This window comes from Protopterus annectens, chromosome 9.part0 (genome assembly GCF_019279795.1).
Source record: "Protopterus annectens isolate FY-2018-M chromosome 9.part0, PAN1.0, whole genome shotgun sequence".
Lineage (NCBI taxonomy): Eukaryota > Metazoa > Chordata > Ceratodontiformes > Protopteridae > Protopterus > Protopterus annectens.
The window spans coordinates 936628633-936652787 of record NC_056743.1 but is presented as its reverse complement, the minus strand read 5'-3'; the positions used below and the strand labels follow the sequence as shown (position 1 = coordinate 936652787).

The 24155-nt window shown below is 39.0% G+C and overlaps 1 protein-coding gene across 1 annotated transcript in view; it reads right to left on the bottom strand.

The window, feature by feature from the left end:
* SPATS2 (spermatogenesis associated serine rich 2) overlaps positions 1-24155 on the bottom strand; it is a 1115118-nt gene that overhangs the window by 144192 nt on the left and 946771 nt on the right. Inside the window, exon 10 of the mRNA XM_044083679.1 lies at positions 22455-22564. Within this exon, the coding sequence (XP_043939614.1) occupies positions 22455-22564 (110 nt within the window). The remainder of the gene's footprint in view (positions 1-22454; positions 22565-24155) is intronic.

Below are 24155 nucleotides of genomic sequence, written 5' to 3'. Positions count from 1 at the left end.
CTTCTTCTTCAGAAAATGCATGGTGTCGCAGTGCCCTGTTGCTCTGTGTTTAAGTAGCAATGCTTTAATGACCATCAGGTAAGTTTGTCGGAGATTGTAAGATGCAAGTATGTTTTAATACACATACTGTTAAAGAATTACCAACATTGAAAGCCTTTTTTGTTGTTGCCATACAGAGAATATTTACATAACTAGATAACATACAAGCCTTGGGTATTGAAATGCATATGACAGTATTTGTAATAAAGAACAGGATTACAGTATTTTCAGAAGCTTATTACATTTGTTGGAGACTTGCAGTCATCTTTGCAGGCTTTACCCGTAAACTAAACAGAATGCCAGTCTATCATGTGTGGTCCATAACTTGTGCAGTAATCATTTAAGCAATTTATCTTGTGCTTGTTTCTTGTTTGCTGTTCATTTTTTACTTTGATCATGTCTCTCCGATGAAACAAGTAGATAGTTGTCAGGTCTTTATTGGATAAGAAACATTTTTACAAGTGGGGGAATCACAGAGATTACTACTTTCAGCATGTTATTTGGTAATTTTATAAAGCTGAATTTAAATTATAATTAGAACTGTAGTGCAAGGAGAAGTGGTTTGAGTTTAGTGCAGCTTGTTTATTTTTATACTTGATTTTGACTGGCATGCCAGTAATTATTTAAAAAGTAATTTATTTTGTTCATGCCTCACAACCTTTATGTTTCCATCTAGATATTAAGTAAGCTGTCATGTAGCCAATGCATTGAAATATTTTTTTCTTCTACACTTCATTTTGTCTTGATTGGACTCTCGTAATGACGGTTTGGCACCCAGGGCAGCGTATTTAATTAAAGTTCCAGTTGTTGTGGTTTTGAGCATAGCCACACCCCTTTCTAGTTGGTCACACCCCTCCCCATTGGCCACACCCATTCAGCTGTCTCCTGCAGCCCCCCTTTAATATGAAGTCACCAGCCGCCACTGAGGTCATCTCCACTGTTCTATCAGAGTACCAGTCCAAAAAGAGCTGGCCTCAGTACAGATAACCTGTTGGACTCCATTTGATAAATACATACTGTGGCAGTTACACCTACTCCTGAATTGTGTCCCACTGCTTACCATCTTTTACTCTATAAAATTATGTATGGACTAACAATTAATGCTTTAATTGGTCAAATATTCCTTTATACAAAGCACTGTTGCGTGCTTTAGTAAAATCAAGCTACGCAGTGTGCACTGTCAGTTCTTAATCAAGTGATGATGTTATTTCAAAGAATGGCAAAGGGTTCAAAAGGAAAGACCTCCCCATATCCAGATACATACTGTTCTAATCCCACAGATTTAAAAAGGATGACACCTTTCTTCTCAAGATTTGCATGTGGGCAATCTTAATTTAGTTAAGAATTTTCAAAATCACAGAAATGGTGATATGATAGGTATATGTTTTTTGTTTAAAAAGTACAACGGTAGTAGAAAAGATGCTATGATAAACTTTCAAGGAGTGATCACAGCAACAGTAAATCATAACATCACAGTTTTACCACATCCGTCCTGTCTTCATCCTGGTCAGATTTCTAAACACCAATCTTTTACTTCCTATGCATGCTTACGTTGGACCAGTGCCTGCACTCTACAGAATCTTGCAAGGTGTGTAAGGCAGTCTTATAAACCCAGCATTACTACAGACTGACTTCTGTTCTTTGAGACCGCTATCACAAAAAGAAAACAGATTATAATGAACTATAAACCTTAGACAAAAAGTAAATCTTGAAAACAAAAAGAAGCAAGCCACAAAACTAAGAACGGTTCTAACCAACTACATACAATCCTCCAAGATGAAGAAGGGAGGATTGTTTGACTGTTACAGTAACCACTGTGTCAATAAGGATTTGCGAAGCAGAAATACTGTTCATGACAGATGAACAATTGGGCTTTTTAGAACAGGATATATTTGGCTGTTTTAGAAAAAAATATCTATATTGAACAGAAACTGACTTTGCTGTTTTGCTTTGAGAAGCAAGTTGCTTATGGATCACAGGAATGCATAAACCAAGTTCTTGGTCCATTTGAAGGTAAATGCATCTGTTTTGCACACTGTCACATGGGGAACAAAACAAGAAAATGTCAGCTGATTGTTGAAGTATGTATCAACTGCTCCACCTCTGGCTATCCCCAGACACATACATTCTCTATGGAAGATGGATGAATCCACTTTCCACTCAAGAACTAATGACATTTTCCTGCTGAGAGAATCTGTTACCTGATTTTATAAACCGGGGCATAATGTACTGAAAACTGCAGGATGAACTGAAAAGCTACCACCCATATTTTGACCGACTCAGTGCACAACTGGACAGATATGGTCCTCCTTCCCTGCTTATGTACCACATCAGTGTAGAACAGAGTGCCCAGATTTGAAGTGCCCTTCTTGAAAACTGCCCATAAAAAGCTATCCAAGCTCTCTGCACAGCCTTCAGTTCTGTTAAAATAATGTGAAGACTATCTTGCTGAGATAGTTGCCTTGTACAGAGAAGTTGCTGAACTGAAATACTGGGCAGAAACCACACAATCTGTTCTCAAATAATGATCTCAGATGAAGGAAGACATCGTAACACTGTAAAGTTGTGTTATGCCCATATACCTTAGGAATTTATGTACTGAGGAACAGAATCAACATTCACAGTAATCCCTTGGCTTTGTTACTTCTGAAATGTCACAGAGTTCTTCATAAGGTGGGGTTTGTCAGAGGTACCAGAAGAATGCAAGACACGTACCCCAAAACTATGTGCAACTGACTTAGTGAGATCAACTTTGCTTGAGCAGATTCTTCACGTGATTTCTGAATTTCTGTTTGCTTTTCCTTTGTAAGAAAGGCTTGCAAAGGGAAAATATAACTGTTCCTGCGAAACTGACTGATGGTGACAAATTAAAGAAGACCTTTTCGGTTATTCTCAAAGAACAAAACTTCTGTATGCAATGAATCAATAGTTCTCTTGTCTTTCCCGCTAAACAGCTATCAAGATAAAGGACAATGGTGATGTTCTGCTGTCTCAGGTGTGAAATCAATGGAGCTAAACATTTGTACTCTGGAGAATGGATAATGCAAATAGCAAAGACAATGGTGCCTTTATTTGAAACTGGAGACATTTCTTGTGAGAGGATTGTGACTGGATAAGCATCTATCTTCCATGCCCAGAGATGCAGTGTAAGAATTCTGCTCATTAACTAGGTTTTCTGAATTACCATCCAAAAATGTTTGCATTCATAAAAGCATACATGTTTTATACATTTAACACTGATCTTCAGGTAATGTCTTTTTGCAAATTAAACTGTCAGGAATAAAACCTTCACTTATTAATTGTATTTTATTCTTAAACAAATAAATGATCCATAATTTGTAATGCTCTCTGTATTTGATAAAGAGGCGTTTTTGTGGGTGAAGCTGCGTTTCTTGAAGAAATTCCATTTAAAACCTTGCCAAGATGTCCAAGTATCCACCTGTCTGCAGTAATCTGTGCCCCTGTAGGATGCTGACTCACTTATTTACTGGAACAGGAGAGGCAAGCAGGAAGGAAGGAGTCAGTCTGAAGATCACTAGTTGTACCTTCTTTCTCTGAGGATCCTAAGTTGTTGCTTTACTGTTGCCCCAACTGAACTGCTTTTGTTGTCAAACGTTATAAGAAAGCTCCTTGCTAAACTGCTTCTCATTAGAAGTATAATCCTCTGGTAAGGAGGAGTAGGAGAGATATACTTGTCTTTGAAAAATCTGGTTTTGCCTGTCTGTTCTATCAACAGTTGTACCATCTGCAGGTTTACCAAATAACTATAATTAAGCCAGAGTAACATTCAACAATCTGCTTCAAACATCCTCATTGTAAGATTCAGTTTTAAGTCATGCAAGCCTTCTCAAGACAACCTCACATACAGCAGCAGCACTCAAGTAGTAGCAACAGCAGCATAAGTGCATCTCACTGCATGTACTAACTTGTCCACAGTAGCAGCAGATTCTTTTGCTAGTAATATTACTACTAGGAAAAGACTAGAGTCTTTCTTAATCTGTTATAAAACTGCACTTTTAGAAGATACAGTGTGCATCAACAACTGTTTTAAAAGCTACTGTACAGAAGTGTAATTGTTCTCTATATTTATTTAATAATCTTGAAACTTTAAGATTATTCTGGATACGGTCTATTATGACTCACCACGATTTTGCACAGAATACTAGTTTGAAGCCTAGACCTAAAATAGTTTAACTTACTGACCAACAGAAAGAACACAGTAACTTTTATAAAATTATATACATCAGAGAATAAAAAGGCCAATTCTGGTAAACTCTTCAGATTACTGTATGGAGTTGCTGTTACAACTCCCTCTCCTCAAAGATATATTATGGTACATATACTACATAACTGTATTACCTTCTCTGGAAATGCTATCTAGAACAGTAAATTGATTAGCATCCAAAAAAGTAACGCGTACCATGGGATTTAGATAGTTACAGGGTCCCCTGTTGCATTATGTCAAACCCTGTCCCACACCACAGAATGACTTGCCATTGATTTCTTAAGGGTAAAACATCTGAAACTTATAGCAAAATGACATCTAACAGGGACCCTGACATATTTTGGTGTGTTAATCATAAAGGGCAATACAGTGAATCACTCACCTAGAGAAGGCTTGCTTGGCGATGAGCAGACCTTCTCTTTATTTCCTAAATGTTACAAAAGTTTATGTTTTCCTGAAAGAGTTGCAACTTCTGGCAAATGTCAGTTGTCTGTAAATATCCAAAATCTGCTGTAGTATCCTCCAGCAGTCTGACAGCTGGCATAAAATCAGATTTGAAAAAAAACGATCCAACAAGACAACCAACATTACTTTTGATACAATGGAATGGTCTTTAGGGAAAATAACTGTGAAAACAGTGTATGGAGGCTTGTGCTTTAATGCTTGTAATTCTTATTCATAGGTTCATAGGTTCGTACTAGGCTATCTGCCCAAGGGCATTTATAAGCCTAGCCCATAGTTATTTGGCTTTCGCCACCCCTTTAGTTTGAATAAAACTATGCCTATTATTTTGCTGTGCCTCTGTCAAGCAGTGACACTGAAGTAATCCCTGGGGTATATCTGCGATCCCCCATCCATTGGTCAAGATTCCTCTTGAACAAGGCCAGCGAGGTGCTCTGCCTCACATGTACCGGGATTTTGTTCCACAGCATAGGGAGTCTCTGGGTGATGAATCTGTCCCTCCAGCACGTTCTATTAATAACCGTGTCAAGGTTTAAGTCTCCGCCTTGTGGTTCTGAGGGATCTAGATTTTTGAGGTGAAGCATATTCATCAAATCAGGGTTTGACATGGCCTTATATGTCAGGCACAGGTCACCTCTGAGCAAGCGGTATGAGACTGAATAGAGCTGGAGTTCTTTCAGTCGGGCAGCATAAGACATATTTTTGAGACCCTTTATCCTTTTGGTGAGGAACTTTTGGGGCCTTTCCAGCTGCTGCAGGTGTCGGGTCAGATACATTCCGAATGGGGCATTGTACTCAATCATAGGTCTAATGAGTGATGAGTACAGGGGGATGATGACCTCCCTTGATATAGATGTGAATCCCTTCATGATCAGGTGGGCAATGTAGAAGATTTTCCTAACTACTTTAGCAACATGAGTGTCAAACGAAAGGCTACTGTCAACCTGGGTCCCCAGATCCCTGATGACTTCTTCTGTGTTCAGTGGATTGCCACCTATATGGTAGCTAGGTGTAAATTTCCTGCATTATCTGCATTAATTAACCGCCATTAAAACAGGAGATTTCCAAGAAGGGCAATTAAAAGTTCTTGAACTGTACTGGCTCAATATGCGGCGAAGTAAGAATCTCTAACGTAAAACTTTATGTCCAAGGCAGATGAAACTTGTCTATTAGAAGGCTTCAAGTGCTGGACCACTTTAAAGAAATTTTTGATAAATGGCTTGGCTATTCACAGGAGAAAGAATAATAAATGCAGAGATGTGGTTCCTTAAAAAAGGATACAAGCCATAACAAGCCTGCCTTATTCACAGCTCCTTAAAACCCTTTTCCTCTACTTAGTCTCCTACAGATTGATGAGGGGTGATCTATACCTGGCTTACAAGGCATTCGCAAACCCCACACATACGAATCTCCTACATATTCGTAAGTTAAAGAGTACCAGAAATACAAGGTCTAGGGACCTGAATTTTGTCTGCGACTTTAACAGAACATGTTGGACAGAAAAATAGGTCCCAGAAACTGCTCCTGCTATGGAACAGGCTTCCTCCATCCATGTGAAGCTGGGGTCGTCCATGAGATTGTCTATTACCCAGTTTAAGCACAATCCAGACAAGTGGATGGGGAACAGGAAATTTACACCAGGTCTGGCACCAACGACCCTTATGGACAGAGGTATTATACATGCCTGGCCCTCAATGTCCTATTTGGATGCAGGACATCATTACTCTTTTGGGAAAACTTGGCTAGGCTTAGAAATGCCCCCCCCCCCCAGGTCGTTAGCCTAGTAACAGTCTATGAATCTAGGAATAGAGGAGTAAGCCAAATTTGCACCAAGAAGTGATTCAAGTAAAGCAACAGTTTTGGTATTGAACAAATCAGAATTTCTAGACTTTGTGAAAAAGTCCATATTACAAATCTTTGCATAGTATTCTCCTCTGAACCTAAGCAGGCCAAAAGGCTTAACAGTAATGATCATACCTTCAAATATTGGAAAAATTTGTAATATGGACTTTTACCATTAGTAGCCTAGTGACAACCCTCCCAAAATTGTAGGTTCCCATTGTCAAGACTAGTTAGAATCCCTTTCAGTAAGGTCCAGGTAGGCAGTGTGAACAGATTTATTGTCCATACAGAGTCTAATACATCAGTGATATGCTCAAAGATGACTACCGGGTTCAGGAGGCAGGATCTGCCTTTAACAAACCCAAACTATCTTAGGGCATAGGTAGTCTGCATGTCCAGACCCAAGTTCCATAATGCTACAATCCGTTTACAAGATAAGGATGGTGAGGGTAATATGACTGTAGTTACCTAGGAAAAGAATGGGATTCCAACTCCCCCCCTCCCCAAACTTTAAGATCTCCACTCCTCTGGCACAAATCCAATGGAACGGCTGAGGATGAACAGATTTAACAGCGAGTCTTCTGTCAGTGTATGGTACTGACAAAAAGGCAGCCTGACACATTATCAGGACCCAAGAAGCAAGTGTTTTTGGTTTTGGAGAGAACATTTCAGACCGGATCAGAGGGGGTGGTTTGGGTGGAATAAAACTGGGGGAAGTTAGGGGGAGATAGAGGAGTAAAGTTACAGCAAAATTTGTCTGCTAATATGTCAGCTACATCCTTCAAGGAACAGCATGCGTTCTTATTCTGTATGAGCTTTGAGCATTGCTGGGCATTACCTTCAAGGTTTCTAGCTCAAGGAGATTTTATGGTTGTTCTTAAAAGAGCTAGCAATTCCCAATTCATACTTTTGGATGATTTGACTTTGTTTCTGAGTTCTTTGTTGATCTTTCGGAGTTCATCTCTACATAATGGGGTAGTAAGCTTGCTTTAACAGGCTAGGAGTTCTCCTTCTTACTAAATAGGTTGTTTATATACTGGGGCTCCACCATAGGGGTTTATTCCTGAATTCAGCATTGTATTTGTGCCTCATGGGACAGAGGTCTCAATGCATGCTTTCAGGTGAGCAAAGAAATTATACACAAAAGTGGAAGCATGCGAGATGGGATCATCAAGGTGAGGAGGTCACTTACATTTCTTCAGCTTATCAGTTAGTTGGATTAGGTTTGCCTCATAGTAGTCTCTAATGACAGTGAGGTTTTGTGGTAAGCCAGCTTCTACCTTCAAGGTGAGTACTACTAAACAGTGGTCAGATTTAACCAGAGGTGTTGCAACTGTAGTTGCTGAGCACTGGATGGCAATATTAGGGAGAACCAGATCCATTATTTTTGGACCTGTGGTTGGGACTTGAACCAATTGATCTCGGGAGCTACCATTAATGAAGTCCAGAAATCTATGCCCGTACTTATACAAAGTGGTGCAGCTTTCCCAGTTAATGGAGGGATAGTTGCAATCTCCAAGAAAATAGTGCTTGGCTCCACAGGGAGGGATGTCTACTTTGTTTAGATATGCATAACTGGCAGCAGGTGACATGGAAAGGGATATGTTAGTGGGCTATGACATGGTATAGAGTTCAATTTACCATGAGAAAGTTATGGAAAAATTCAAGGTCACTGTCCTGGATTAACAGCCTGGAGATGAGATGGTTTCTTACAAATACAGACACACCCTTAACAATAAGCCTGTCATCTTCTATGCTGGGTCAGGGAGGGACAGGTAATGAAACCATGCCCTGAGGGTGGATGCTCTCACTTTTCTAAAACAGAGTTAAGAAATCCTGTAAGGACTGCAATTTCTTGTTTAGGCTTCTAGTAATGAGCAGTGCTACCTTTACATAGTTTTGATTTTTATTAGCTATGATGGAAATATGAAGAGATTGACCATGTCTAAAAGGGAACTACGCGGAGACAAAGGTCCTGGCCAATATAAGGAAGCTATGAGGAAAGAGGTGCATGCCATCCCTTGCAAAGCTGCCAGGGCTGTCAAGCATTTCCTCAGGCTGATACATATTGGATCCCATTAGTATGACACCAATTCCAGAGGCAATAACTGAAGTCAGTTATCTTTTGTTGGCATTATAACAGCACTCTTGGTAAAGGTAGGATACGTATTTCGAGAGCTCTAATAATGTCCCTGTTCATATGTTCCTAGGAAGAATGTCTCAAGTCATTCACTCTCACATGTGGAATGACAATGCTGTATGTGTACTAAAGATGATGGAACTTGAGGGCCCTAGTGACACTGCAGATTCTGGCACCTGAAACGCCTTCATGGCAGCGGTATCACTGGGAAAAAAATGTCTCTCACAACACCTCAAAAGGTAAGAAAACAGAAACCCTACTTGTTATGATTTACCAGTGAAGTGACTCCTCCCCAGATAAGACTGAATATTAAAACAAAGCAGGTCTGCTTTACTTTCCAGAAGCTCGGCTATACAACACTACCAGAACATGAATCTTAGGATGTTTTCCTTTCATTGCCTCAAACGGTAGAAGTGGAAACATAAATGTCCTCAACACCTCTCCCTTTGTGCTTAGAGCTCCTAGTTCCAAAAATTTGATTCAGCAGAGATTTAATGGCAAAATGAAGGAGCAGACATATATTCCTGCACACATTTCCCTAAAAGGAAATCTATTCTGAAAAAGCAGCTTTTACTTTATGGTTTCTAAACAGCACTTCTCACAGGCAGGTTCAAACATCACTAAAAAATTAAAACCAACATTCAAAAGGTTTATTTTGTTCCATCAAATTATATACATCCCTAGATGGGAAGAACAAATAAAATACTTGGAAGACTTTATACCTGCAAATCTAAAAACAGGTCACTTTACAGTTAGTCTAACTGGAGGTCATGCAACTACTGATTCAATGGAATTCTATTGGATTCATTTACACTGACTACAAACTGGGTAACGTACTTCAATAAAAGATGCCAAACTCTGCCAAGACAATCTATAAAAACAAACTAATACATTAGTAACAACCTCACTTTTTAACGCCAACAAATGTAGCATCATGACACTTGGCAGAAAGGGCAAAAATTATAACTACAAAAATAAATGTTGTAAACAAATGGCACTATCTTTAAAGTTCTAGGGAAAGTCATATTAAACTATTTAAACTTAGATCAGTGTGCATCTACCAGACTCATAAAAGCAATCTGTAGCATATCCAGTTTTAAATCTAATCTTTTAAATTTCACGTCTAGTCACGCTAGGAAAATCACTTAGCTCCGTGACCTGACAATACTGAACACAGTGCTGTTGTGGCTTAGAACATGCTATATGAAAGACCTCAGAATACGTCATTCCTTCCTCGAAAAATCAAAGGGTTGTAAAAATTAAAAGACTGTACCTTAAACAAAACACTGGGGGAATTAACATCAGATTAGGAATCTGACACTTAAAACAAACTTCAACATTTGAAAAAAAAATACATAACAGACATTAAAAATCTTCCAAGGTTATTAAGAACAGTCTCCATTCAAACTCGGTCATTAACTTCCTTCAAAAATAGTCTTGATGTGCCTATGAAAATATCAACATGGAGTTACAGCCTCATGTCTCTAAAACCACTAAATTTGTAAACCTGAAATTCAAAGAAATACCGGGGATCAACAGTCAAGACAGATTATGTATTTACAGTACTGCCTGATAAAATATGCGGAAAATACTTAGATTAGTTCCACATAGTCAGAAGATGACCAGTCATTTAATTTATTTGCGGTGGTACAGCGGTAGTGCTGTTGCCCCACAGCAAGAGGTTCTCCTGTTCGATTCTCGGCTGGAGTGCCTTCTGTGTGAAGTCTACATGTCCTCCCCGCGGTCGAGTAGCCTCCGAAAGACATGCGTGAATGGGCGTGCCTTCGCTGAAGGTTGGGCATCGGGCTGGCAACTCGGCACCATATAAATTGACTGCCAATCATTAGCAGACCGGAGTTCTGCTGTGGCGACCCCTAACCGGGAAAAGCAGAAAAGACAAACATTGACATTTGATTACCAAGAAAGTCCGACTGGGTAGGTTTTCCCATTTTCAGTGGAGCCCTGGTAAAAAGCTACAAAAAAATTACACAAACATTTTAAGAACAGTAATTTTACAATCTTCAAAAATAATACAAAACACAGACAATTTAAATAATCATACCACATTAGTTAATGGGTAAACATTGGTTAAGAACAGATACAACTTATGTGACAATGATTTAATATTTAGAGAAATTTTAGTGAGTTTACAGAAATTAAATGTAAATTAGTATAATACAAACAGGAATTGCAACATGAAGTGGGAGAAAATATGGGGTTATGGCATATTTAGATAGTCAGGGGAGAAACTGACTGAAGTAAGGAAGTGAAGAAGGCAAAGTAAAGAGCTGTAAGACTCGCACTAGGCATTTGTTCATTTTCAGGGATATAGTTTCCCTGGGGTTGAGCAAGCACAGAGATGGATTTTGGCTAGGAAGTCTTTCAAAATAGTTTTAAAGGACTGGAGGGAGGGTATTGATCTGATGGATACAGGTAAGGAGTTCCAGGCCTTAACAACATGGTAGGAGTACAGACCATTCTCAGCAGATTTATAGGTACATGAACAGACAGGAGTTTTTGGTTATTGGATCATAATGGCCAAGTGGGAACATAGTTGTGTCACATGATAATTTGTGCTGAACAAGCAGATAGATGCTGGATAATTTTATTGGTGGCAACAATCTATGGATATGCTAGTTGATACGGTAGGTCTAACCAATTTAGGCTTTTTAGTACTATACAGTGATGGGTTCTGAAAAGGGTATTTGCTGCACATTTAGCCACGAGTTTTGCTTTTTGTTATGCCTGGAGATTAGTAAGGACGAGAACGCCAAAAAGTAGGGAGGAGAAGAGGTAAGTATTGCCAAGTGTAGCTTTAGTTGTGTTGGCAAGAAAGTTTTTGGCTCTATAAAGCATCCCTAATTTTTGGCAATTTTTTTATGCAATTTTGTATATGCAGGTCAAACTTAAGATCATCCACTATCATCTATAATAATTTGCTATGAGAAGGGACTTCACTGGTTGTATTAAGAGAGAGGATTTTAAATTTTGCTTCTTCATGACAGAGGGGTCTGGGGGAAAAGTAGTATTTTTTTTTCTTGTTAAGCATGAGTTGTGAGTTACAAAGTCTTGCTTCCTGAGTAAATTTTTGGATGTGTGCTAGGCTGTCTGATGTACATTCGAATGTGGGGGTTATCTGCGTATTTTATTACAGAAGCCTGTTGTGAGGATGTGTGTTGTGCTGGTGAGAACGTTAAAGAGAAAGGGACCAAGGACAGAGCCTTGTGGTAAACTGGTGGTGACTGGGAGGTATGGAGAGTGGGTGGTGTGCCATTTTATTGGCTGATACCTACTGGATAGATAGCTTTTGAACCATAGAAGGGTGGGGTGAGATAGGACTAGCAAGGACATTTGAAGTATAGAAGTTTGCTGTGAGAAACTGTGCTGAAGACTTTAGACAAGTCTAGAAATAAACAGTAGACTAGTTTGTCATTATCTCTAGCTTTACTGACAGTATCTATAAAGGTTAGAGATTTGGTACTATGGGAAGGACAAAAGCTGTGTTGTGTAGGGGATAGGAATTCTTCCTGCAGGACATAGTTTAGCAATTGTTTTTGAAGTATTTTGGAGAGGGGATAGCACTACTATAGGTCTAAAGTTAGCGCAGTCTGCTGAATTTCCTTGCTTGTGTAGAAGAATCTGTGTGATTTTTTTCAGGAGGAGGGAATGTGGGATTCCCAGACTGACCCATTTCTAAGGAGTGAGACAGGACAGGTAATGCAACTGACTGCTATCTTAAGATTCTTGCTTGGCCAGCTAGAGTAGAGCATGGTTTAAGTTTAAGAGTAGTTTCTAAAGGATGTGGGCACAGGTCTGAAGATGAAAGTGGATATGGTGATGTGGCTGTTGGGATTAGATGCTGGGAAATCCTGGGTTAGAGGGACAATAATATCCAAGAAATAAGAGTTGAGTTCTACTGCAGTTTCAAGGGGCGAGTTATTGGGAGAGGGGTTATTTATTTATTTACATTTTTTAACCGGGTAGAGTCTGACTGGGTCAGAAACCCATTTTCAGCAGAGACCCGAGAAGAAAAGCCCCAGAACAGTACAAAAATTAGTTAAAGTACAGGTAAGCAGTTACACCAAATATCAAAAAGTACGTTTGAAAATGTTTCACAATCACAGAAATATTAGAAGGAATAGATAGCTATACATAGTAAGTAAAAATTAAATTAAGAATAAAAATAAAAAATAGGTAGTTAATGTGTACATTATCCAAAAGGGCAAATATGCAAGTAATGTAAGAAATGAGCAGAAAAAAAGGAACATCTGACGCATAAGTAAAATAGAATGAAGAAAACTAGCCAGGATGAATACAGGTGCAATGGTTAGGGTTGAGTTTTTGGCTGAAATGTGAGAGGTCTTTAATGGTTGACCAGAATTGCTTTAAGGTTGTGTTTACTACTGTTCTGACAGTTATAGCATAGTTTTTGTCTTCATTTATTTGCTTCTTAGTAAAGTTGCAGGGCATTCTGAAGTTTAGTAGTGTTTTATATTTCTGACACTTACTATGCTTCTTCTCCATCCTGTATTAGCATTCTGCTCTTTTTGGATAGTCAGATTGCACTGTTTTTAGTTTCTTCCTTTTATGGGGGCAAGGCTATTTAGGAAAGTTATAGTGAATTCATTTACAGCATCATCTCAGGGGAGTATTTTTAGGATGTTCCACTTAACAGATGACAGTAGAGTGTTGAATACTTCTGGGTTAAACTTGGAGAGGTTGCATGTTGTTTTATAAACATGCTGTTTAAATGGATGCGTGAGATGTCTGGTTGTGTTGCTTGGGACATGGTTGTGGAAAATCAGATACTGTACCTGTGGTGGTGAATTTGTTAGGATCTGATACTAGTATCCAGTCTTGTGAGGAATTTGATGTCGTTATAATGTGTGGGGATATTAATCAGTTGTGTGAAACCATACAAGTTCATGCTAGATTTAGGGGAGCTACACTTTAGTGTATTAAAAATTTGTTTACGGAAAGTTTTGAGTATTTTTAAATTATAAGAACAGTTGCATTAACAGTGATTTTCGTGGCATTGGTGTTCGAGTGAGGTGGAGTTTTGCGTTTAGAGAAGTTTCGTCTATCTTTACAAAGTTGGTTTAGTGGGTGTGATACCGTTGATCACTAGTTCCGCACATGTTCTACCTTTTAGGCTATGTATGTAGCTGTAAAAGGCCTTATGGTTATCCTTGGCTGTGCTAGCTAAGTTTTTCTCACAGGTTCAGAGAATTTGACAAGTTGTCTTATTTGCCTGTTGAAGCTGAGAAGGATGCGTTTCCACTGTTGGGGTCTCATCTTTGTTTTCAAGGACAGCAACATTTTACTTTTGTTGTAAAGTTTGTTGATGCTAGATGTCCACCATGGAGGCTTGTTTTTACTTGGGGTCTGACTTTGATTCTTTCTGGTACAGCCGAGTCTATACACTTATCCAAGTGATTGTACAGGGCTTCGGTGTAGTTACCACTTCCAGCAGGGCAGGGGGTGGGGCCAGGAATGCATTTATACCTTCACCTAGGAGGGTTAGTTTGCCTTGGTGAAGTTTTTTAGTCTGATTTTGCCCTTTGTGAGTTCTGATGCTAGTGTGAGCTCAAAGGTGACTGATTTGTGGACAGATTTAATGACAGTCCAACAGTTGCGGTAGTGCATCTGTTTGATATGTTAGAGAGGACCAGATCCAGTATGTTTGTTCCTCTTGTCGGGATACGAACAATTTGTTCCAGGGCATGTGAGTTAAAGTTAAGAAACTTTTGTAATAGCAGGCTAGTGCTAGCGTAGGTTTATCAGTTGATGGTGGGATAACTGAAATCCCACCTAACCAGAATGTTCAGTAATATTTGTATGGTTTCCAGTTTGGTCAAGTAGGCTTCTTGCACATCATGACCCATGGAGGGGGATCTATAACTGGATATAACCTGAACTTAGAGTAACTCCATGGGAGTTGTCCAGTTTAACTAGATGGAAGGTGAATTTATCTCTAATATAGACAGAAATACCACCTCCTTTCCATTTTGCAGTCTAAAGGTGTAGAAGGTGTTGTAGCCTGGCAAGGCTGAGGTACTGTCTGAGGCCTTTAACCTGATATCTGTGACTGCACAGACGTCTACATTTTCCAGTGACAGAAGTGCTTCCAGGGTGTGCAGTTTTTGGTTTAAGCTCCAAGCATTAAGCAGCACGACCCTTATTTTCTTGTAATTGGCAAGTTTCACGCTGGCAGGTTTTTCAGACCTTGCCTAAAAAGGCACCATGGGGGATGCAAGACACTTCGCCAGCAGCCAAAACCCTAGAGGTGCCAGGTATAAAACGTCTCTGGCAAAGCAGCGTGGTTTGCTGACCATGGCTTCCCAGGCTAACAGGAACTGGATCCCCTTTGAATGACACCAAAAACTAAGTATTTAAATCAATTATTTTTTGTTGATAATGTGGAATCATTCTAGGTGAGGGCAGTATGCTGCTCAAGGCTAGAGACATACCTGCCTGGAACACATATTCAGAGAGTTCAATCATGTATCTCTCTTCATATAGTCCAGTGAGGTACATATTGGGGCATTCACAGCAACATGAACTATGACAGAGTCATAATGGTACCTGTTGCTGAGAGACCTGAGTGCCTGCATGATCTAACAAATCCAGACACTGGACAGGCAGCTTTACGGTGACTTGCTCCTTGTCCAACCTTGTAATTGGGACATCACTGTTGAGTCTCCAATGACTAGAAAATTTGTTTTTTTGAGTGTTATGCCTTATGGGCTTGGCAGGTGAGACACTGGTGTTATGTTTCATGGGGAATGTGGGAACTGTTATTTGTAGTAGTCTTGTGTTTTGGAGGTCTCTGATGTCTTGGAAGGTTTTTGACAGAACCTCTACATATGTTAATTTTTGTGTTAGGTGCATACTATGTGTATGAGTAGTGGTACTATGTGCATGTGTAGTGGTGGGTGGGTTGGCAACCTCTTGTGTGCTACTCTTTTGAGTGTGAGAGCATGGATTCAAGATTCTTGGTGTAGATAAAGCTCGTATTGCCAGAAAGAATGTAAAGGAAATGCATATTTGTTTACATATGCTTATTTTTAGGAAAGTAGTAATAAGCTCTGCTGAATTGAATTTTGATATCGGTTTGTTGTAGGGGGAAATGTAGTAGTTGTCAGGAAACATTAATGCAATAACACCACCTCCCAACTTTATACAGTCATTACGGATGATATTACATCTGGGGGTGTAATTTCAGAATTGTTTATGCTGGATTTAAGACAAGTTTTATTTATAATGAGAATATCAGGCTTGTGTTGGGTAACCAAGGCATGTAAGTTCAGTAATTTTATTTCTTATGCGTCTAACATTTATGGTTGCAAATGTGAGATTATCAGGGTGTGTTCTGATCACTGTGGGATATGAGTAGTATGTGGAAGGGAATTGTTTTGATCTTGGTTGTGATACACAAGCCCAGGATTCAGATGAATGCCTCCCTCCTAGGGGGATTTTAGTATACTGGGGTATTACTGATTCTTGTTTTTTGAAGAGTATTTTTCCACTTAATTTTATTTTGATTTGAGTTGAAATGAGCGCAAAGGAATATATGTTAACGCCTATTATCATGCAGCTATTAAGTTTAATACTCAGACTGTCAAAGATTCTGTATGCAAACACATTTATTAGAAAAGTATCATGATACAGAAAGTCTCAATATAGAGAGAGAGATTCAGCCATATACACAGATACAAGCCTTTTATATTTTCTAAAATCACTTTCAACAAGCTCATCTCCAACTATGTTCCATGCAAATACATGCTCCATAAAGTACAGGATACATAAAATTCTTTCAGGATTGAAGGATTAGAAGAAACATTTACCACCTGTTTGCTAAGCTCTAATGAACTCTAACAAAAGTCAAGCTGTTCTTTGTATAAGAAAGGAATTGCATGACAACTATAAGATATAATCAATCAGAGGAAATTAGAAAGGATTGGGAAGAGTGATGGATAAGCAATTCACAAAGAAACAATCAGAGGATGTATGTATGCCTCCCAAATATGCAACAAAATCTAGAAGACTGAGGATTTTTGCTTGGAAATGTTTACACAATACATACAGGGGATGATGAGGTTTAAAAGGAGGAAGGACTTAAATGAGCTATGTAATGTTTGACGGAAAATGATTGGGAAGACTATAAGTGATGTATGTTTGCAATTGGGAGTGTGCCAGTATGGTTTGTGATGCAAAATGCTTGTAAATAGGATTGGGTCAGTGTGGCTTGTTTTCATTTATATAAATGTTTGATTGCTTATGTCGTAAATGATGGTCTAATAAAAATGTTTTTTTTTTTTTTTTAAATGGACAGTAATTGAATAATTTATGCAGTGTTGCTTAGGTTATATGATATACAGCAATATATATATATATATATATATATATATATATATATATATATATATATATATATATATATGAAGTATACCATTTGTTAATGTTAATGTTATGTGGAAATCTAGGTGCTTAGTATTTCCCTCTCTCTTCCCCCCATTGGCTGACCTGGTGTGACTTAGTTTGAACTCTACAGTTCCCTACAAAACGGTGTCTACAGGACTGCAATCAGTTTCTCTCAACATTTAAACAGATTGAACTCTACTGTTCCCTACAAAACGGTGTCTACAGGACTGCAATCAGTTTCTCTCAACATTTAAACAGATTGAACTCTACAGTTCCCTACAAAACGGTGTCTACAGGACTGCAATCAGTTTCTCTCAACATTTAAACAGAGTAGGTTACACACAAACAGCATTTGTTAAGCTTTCACTTACAGTGCTTTGTAATTAAGCAGGTCACCATATTGGTCAGCCATAGGGCTCTTTGTCTCTACTTGAGTGGTTGCCTCCTTCCCCTGTAACTGAAGTAAATTGACTCTTACATTAAGAGCTGTAATACTTACCTTATAGCTTTAGGACACCTTAGGAAACCTTGTAAACTGCAATAGCCCTTCGTTCGCTCCACGCCGGGCTCTCTTCGCTCCCCTCCCTGCCCCAGTACCTCTAAATTTATAGTACTATAGCCACTCCCCCACTTTCTAGATCCTATCTGCTTTCATCTGGGATAATTCTACCCACCCCCATTCTACTACCTACATTTTAATAGCACCTATTAGCTTTCATCTGGCATTCTCCCACCCCCCTTCCAGTACCTTTACCTCACCACTCTATCTTCTGGTGTTGCATCACCAGGTAAAACAGTTCCTTAACTCACTAGCTGAATCACATATAATGATATACTCCTCTTTACTACCCCTCTTGTTCACACCATACCTCCTTACCTTGTATGAAAAACAGTTTCTCACAGGATTTTAGGTCCCAAAAGGCCATACTATGACCCCAGTTGTAAATCCTTCCACCTTCAACCATACTTACTGTACCAGATCCTATCCAACATCTTGTTCAGTCTATCAACATCTCAACCCAGGCACATTAGCTCTAGATCCAAACACTACCACAAACTAATAAACAAATTCCTGAAGTTCATCACCAAGTATAGACTCAACCTAATACTTGGTGGTGATATTCACCCCAACCCTGGCCCACTCACTTCAGATACACATACCCCCTCTACTTGTAATCTAAGCTACAAACCTACAATTAATAGGCCAACTAACTCTCTCCTAGTCTGTCATATCAATATTAGAAGCATTAATAACAAGGTACATGAATTGCATGCACTTCTGGATGTCCACTCCCCTGAGATTCTCTGTTTATCTGAAACCTGGTTAAAACCTAACACTAAAGACAATGAAGTGTTACCACCTGGATACAACATACATAGGCTGGATCGTGCTTCGAGGAAGGGGGGTGGGGTAGCTGTACTCTATAAATCTGAGTTGAATGTCACCATAGATGTAATACAACCTCCTCAGATTAATAACTCAGAGATTCTTGCCACCAAATTGCAACTTAATAAAAATAAATGCATTAATATCATCTGTATGTACATTCCCCCAAGTAGCAATATATCTACATTTGAAGATATCCTGCACTGGCTATCATGTCACTACCCCCAAGAAACCCTAACTTGGAGACTTTAACATAGACTGGGGCACCTGTTCCTCAGTATCCCCAACCACCCATATTAACCTGCATGCATTTACACAAATCATATCCACCCCTACCAGGATAGGTAAACCCAACCAAAAAAAAGTACACTTGACTGGGTACTCAAACAGTCACCCCCAACTGTACACCTCGGGTACCCTTCTTAATGGCCTAAGCGATCACCTTCTCACATATGTAATTAGGCACAAAACCATTAATTCCCAACAACCCTTACTCAGAAAGGTTAGAAACAATAAAAACTTTGACCCTGCCAAATTCCAACAAGAACTAAACTCATGTAATTGGTCTATTCTAAAACACCTCCCCTTAGATGAAGGAGTAGCATACTTTAACAACAAATTCCTTGAAATCCTTGATTTGCATGCACCTGTTCGTTCAAAGAGAACCAAGGCAAAAACTGCACCATGGCTTTCTATAGAGTCTAAACTCAAAATTACCCTTAGAAACAAAGCATGGGCTTTATGGCGTTCTAAAGACCCTCAAGATCACATTAAATACAGGCAATCCAGGAACGAAACCAAAAAATCAATTTTACAAGACAAAAAACAATACTACTGTAATTTACAGACAGTAAATCAAAATAACCCTCAGAAGTTTTGGGCAGGTTTAAATAATCTACTACATCCTGGACAAACTTCAACGCCAATCCCTGCTACTACTATTGATAAAACTCTTGAAGATGTTTCTGATAGTTTTAACCAATTCTTTACTGAGACAATTCAAGCCCTAGCTAGCCAACTACCTCCTAGCTCCCCTGGTCCTGAAAGTAGCACCCCTAGAAATCTACTTGCGTTCAGCTTCCAACCAGTCGCCACTTCACTTATAATGCACCTTGATCAAAAAATTAAAACCCACTACACTTTCTGCTGATCAACTCCCTGCCGAGTACCTACAAAAATCAGCTGATGCTATTGCTTACCCAGTCTCAATACTAATCAATCGAACCATAGTAGAAGCTAAAATTCCCACCATCTGGAAAATATCCTATGTAATCCCACTTCACAAAGGAGGCAGCTCTACTGAATTCTCCAATTACAGGCCAATAGCTATACTCTCTCCACTTGCAAAGATTATGGAAAAATGTATTCATAGACAACTCATGCACCACCTAATCCAAAATCGCCTTATGGCAGACACTCAGCATGGCTTCCGTCCTCATCACAGAACTACTTCAGCCCTCCTAGCCTTTACTAACACCATAAACCATAATCGCAACAATAATTATATATCCTCAGCCCTCTTTTTGGATCTTTCCAAGGCATTCGATATGGTTGATCACCAACTTTTAATCCACACCCTGCAAGCATTCTGTCTAGATACTGGAGCCCTCCAATGGTTTCAATTCTACCTGAATGGTCGACAGCAGGCTGTCCTCTGGCAGAACAAACTCTCTAACCTTCTACCCAACACCCTTGGAGTACCACAAGGCTCTATACTAGGGCCCTTGCTGTTCTCCATCTTCATTAACGACCTTTATACTGTCATCCCAAAAGTCAGCTTTATCCAATATGCTGATGACTCTACTCTGATTTGCTCAGCCACATCTCCAGTAGAATTATGGTCAGCTACCCAGACCACCTTTAATACAATAGAAAACTGGCTTTCTGAACATCGTCTGATCCTAAATCCCAAAAAAACTAAAATGCTGTTATTTTCACCAACACGTAGATCTACTGCTTTCACCTTTACCATAAAATCAAATGATGGCACAATAATCTCCCCTGACCCATCTACAAAACTATTAGGTGTCATCATAGACAATAATCTAAAATTTGACCTACATGTTAACCAAACTATCAAAACCATCAATAAAAAACTAGGGTCACTTTACAGAATAAAAGCCTTCCTAACTCCTCCAGCTAAAATTGCCATAGCTCGCTCTCACCTTCTTTCAACCCTTCTGTATGCATCCCCTCTACTCTCGAATTTAAACAAGACTGTCCTTAAACTCTCAATTTGCTACAACCACATTGCCAGGTTTGCCACTGGGCTGCCTTTAAGGACACATCATTGATTCAATCTAAATCAGCTTGGTTGGCTTGAACTACCCAGCCTAATCCAGTATAACCAACCGATTATGGCCTATAAAATCCTCTATAATCCGGACAATACTCCTGCACTTAAAAATATTATCACCCCCAATAACAATCCTAGACCGCTTCGATCCTCTAACAAACTACTAATTCAGACTTGCAAAATTAATAACACAGCCGGTGATTCTCTCTTTGCAAACTCTGTAAGTAGATCCTGGAACTCTCTTCCAGCTGATATTACCTTACTTTCCACCTTAGGTCAATTTAAAACTAGACTCAAATAACATTTGTCACTTAACTGGCTATGTCAATGTATCAAGCCTGGCTAGCTCTCTCTAGAATGTTTAAAAACCTGTTAACCAGTTTACTGTGTAATTTAATTTAATCCTGACTTGTGCTCAGGATTAACTGTAACCTGTGGAACTTGTTTAACTTGCTTACTTATGTAATCTCTGTAAATAGTCTGTTTGTAATATGTAATGTTGGTATTATGTAATGCTGTATCTGCTTACCCTTGGAGCTTTTCTCCCCAGGCCTCCGCTGAAAATGGACATGCATCCAGTCGGACTATCCCAGTCAACAAATGTAAAATAAAAATAAAATAAAATAAATAAAATTTAATACAGCTTGATTACTTTTGTATAAATGTAAATTCACCTGTGTCACAAGTGATAATTAAGAAAGGAATATATGAAAACTGCAGCAATTTTACGCTAGACATTTTAGTAAACAAGCATTAAAGAAATATATATCCATTACAGGTATAATCAGTCCGTATTTGTGGTAAAGGTGAGGATGGTCATTAAAGAGGTCGGATGCGATGGGTGGAGAGCTTAGGGAGGACATATGGAAAACTGGCCGGGGCAGAGTTAGAGACATGGTGAGAGCTGCTACTGAGTCAGGGTAGGATGACAGATGGCTTAGTAGGAGGAGAAGAACAGAGGAAAATGAGGTACAGCATGATTAAGTAAAGGTACCTGTATTTTACTGATGGCATAACTCCTTCTGAGATGGCACTCATGTCTTAAAATTCTGATTTTCAAAATCTAACCTATATATTTTTTTTATTCTCGTTAGGTATACCAAAGTGAAAAACAAAGCACCTTACTTTCACCTTAAACTAAGGATTCTAATTTCACGCAAGTATTACCTCAAAGTTCTTTTAGAGATAAGCAGCAAAAAGACAGGGTACATATTCAACAGAAGTCAGCATAGGCAGCAGGGCAACTAAAGATTTTTTTCAAAAGTAAGTGGGGGATTTGAAGGAGTTTTATGACAAAACTGTGCTGCAGTACACAGACTTAAGGTAAACGATAGCTATGACACTGCAAAAACACCTCATCTGCACAACAAGGCGTCAGTACTACACTTTCAGTTACACTTTGGACAGTGGGGATGGGAGTGATATACCGGACAATAAGTGTAATAAACATTAGAGAGAACTACATACTTTATTAATGTTCACCTGGCAAATTAATACACTTTGCCAACTGCAGGAAAAAAAAAAAAAAACACAATATTGTACAGCATTGCGGTAAGCAGCAAGTGAAAACTTTCTCCTGTGCAGAATGGAAAGCATACATCTGGAAATCTGAAAATGTGAAATACAACATGTTGCTCACCTTGATGTCTGCTCTAAGTTCAGAAAGTTGTTCCTCAGACATCTTCACAGCTAGTTCTGTAAGTCTTTTCAGCTCCTCAGCTCTTTTCTGCCTGCTTTCTAGTATTTCATCTATAGACAGGGAAGAAAGAAAAAAAAGACACTGTCGTAAGGAATATATGCACGCTTGTTGGGAACTGTTGAGAACTCCTTATCGTTTGACCATCATGCCTCTGCAGCAGTGCACACAATACCCAGCTCATCTAATTTCCAAAGGTATTTCCTTTCATTGGTATCGCAACACACTGCCGAATATAATATACTCAGACAGCTGCATATCAAAAGGTACATTAGTCAACTTGCAACACCTCAGTGACTCGTAACTAAAAAAGATCAGTGGCCTCAAAAATCTTAGTGATCATGACAGTCAGCCCTTTCTCTGTACGGAGTTCCTTTACAGACTACTCCATGGAGATAGGTTTAAAGCCTTGTGAGCCACGAAAAAAAACCTACTCTTTTTGACCTCCTATTCCTTAGCAAAACAAATGGTATTTCAAATACCCAGTTAAAGGAACTAAACCTTCATCAACAGACCAGACATGCTGGTATGACAGACTTACACTGCCAAGTAGCATCCACCTCTGGAACAAACTTCTACTACATGTCAAGCAGATTAGCTCCCTCGCTACCTTCAAGATACACTTAGAAAACTGGATGGGCAGCCTCAAATTCTCCCCTAGTCTATTGTGTCTTACTCTCCTTGAGGCTGGAGGGAACTTCTGAACATGGGGTTTTCCCTAGACTTGTAACCAGGTACAGACTGATACCTGTGAACCTGTGAAATATGTTAAGTACTAGGCAATTAGATTTTGACAACAAAATTAAATAAAAATTACATAGTTACCATAAAAGATCTGAACATGCACGTCCATCCTCATCAACAACAGGACTAAAGTCACAAGTACTTCATCAGCACAGTGTCTGAAACTTTCTAGGCTAACAGCCCCTCCACTTTTAACTATAAAGTTCTACCAAAACAAGCTTCCTTTCCAGATCACTGCCACACCACACTAAAACAGATCTGAATAAGTATAACTAAAATAAGAAACTTTACAATAATTCAACAGGGAAGGAAGGGTGGGCATGTTAAAGAGGATGGTTTACTCATCTGTTTTTAAGTGCATAATTTTCATATCTGGAATGATAAGGTCCATCCTTGTCGAAAACAGGATAGAGTCCCAAGCAGGTCCTGCATGGTGACGACTTATGGGAACATATCTATGATAAGTATGACCACTATGGAAGAGCTGCAACTATATATCGCATCTAGCTTGTAGTTTCTTGCAAACGTATTTAGTAAAGTCCAAGTAGCGGTTACAAAAGTATTATTTAAGGATACATTTCTAAAGAATGGGTGAGTAGCACTTTTTTTCATAGAGCTCATGCACCAAGAACAAGTTTTATTGCATTTCCCAACAGAATTTAATAAATTTGTCAAATATCTACAATAAGTAAGCTTATAAACTTTACAGCCCAATTTCTTATTTGAGAGTGATATGAACAAATGTGATTTTTTTTCCAAGGACTTGGCTCTACCCACATGAACTCTGAAATGTCTGTGGAAATCCATATGATGCAATAAGTATCAACCTCTGTTGGAATACTTAAGAAAAAAAAGAAAAGAACACTAACACACTGGCAGAGGTTTACTTCATGGATACCG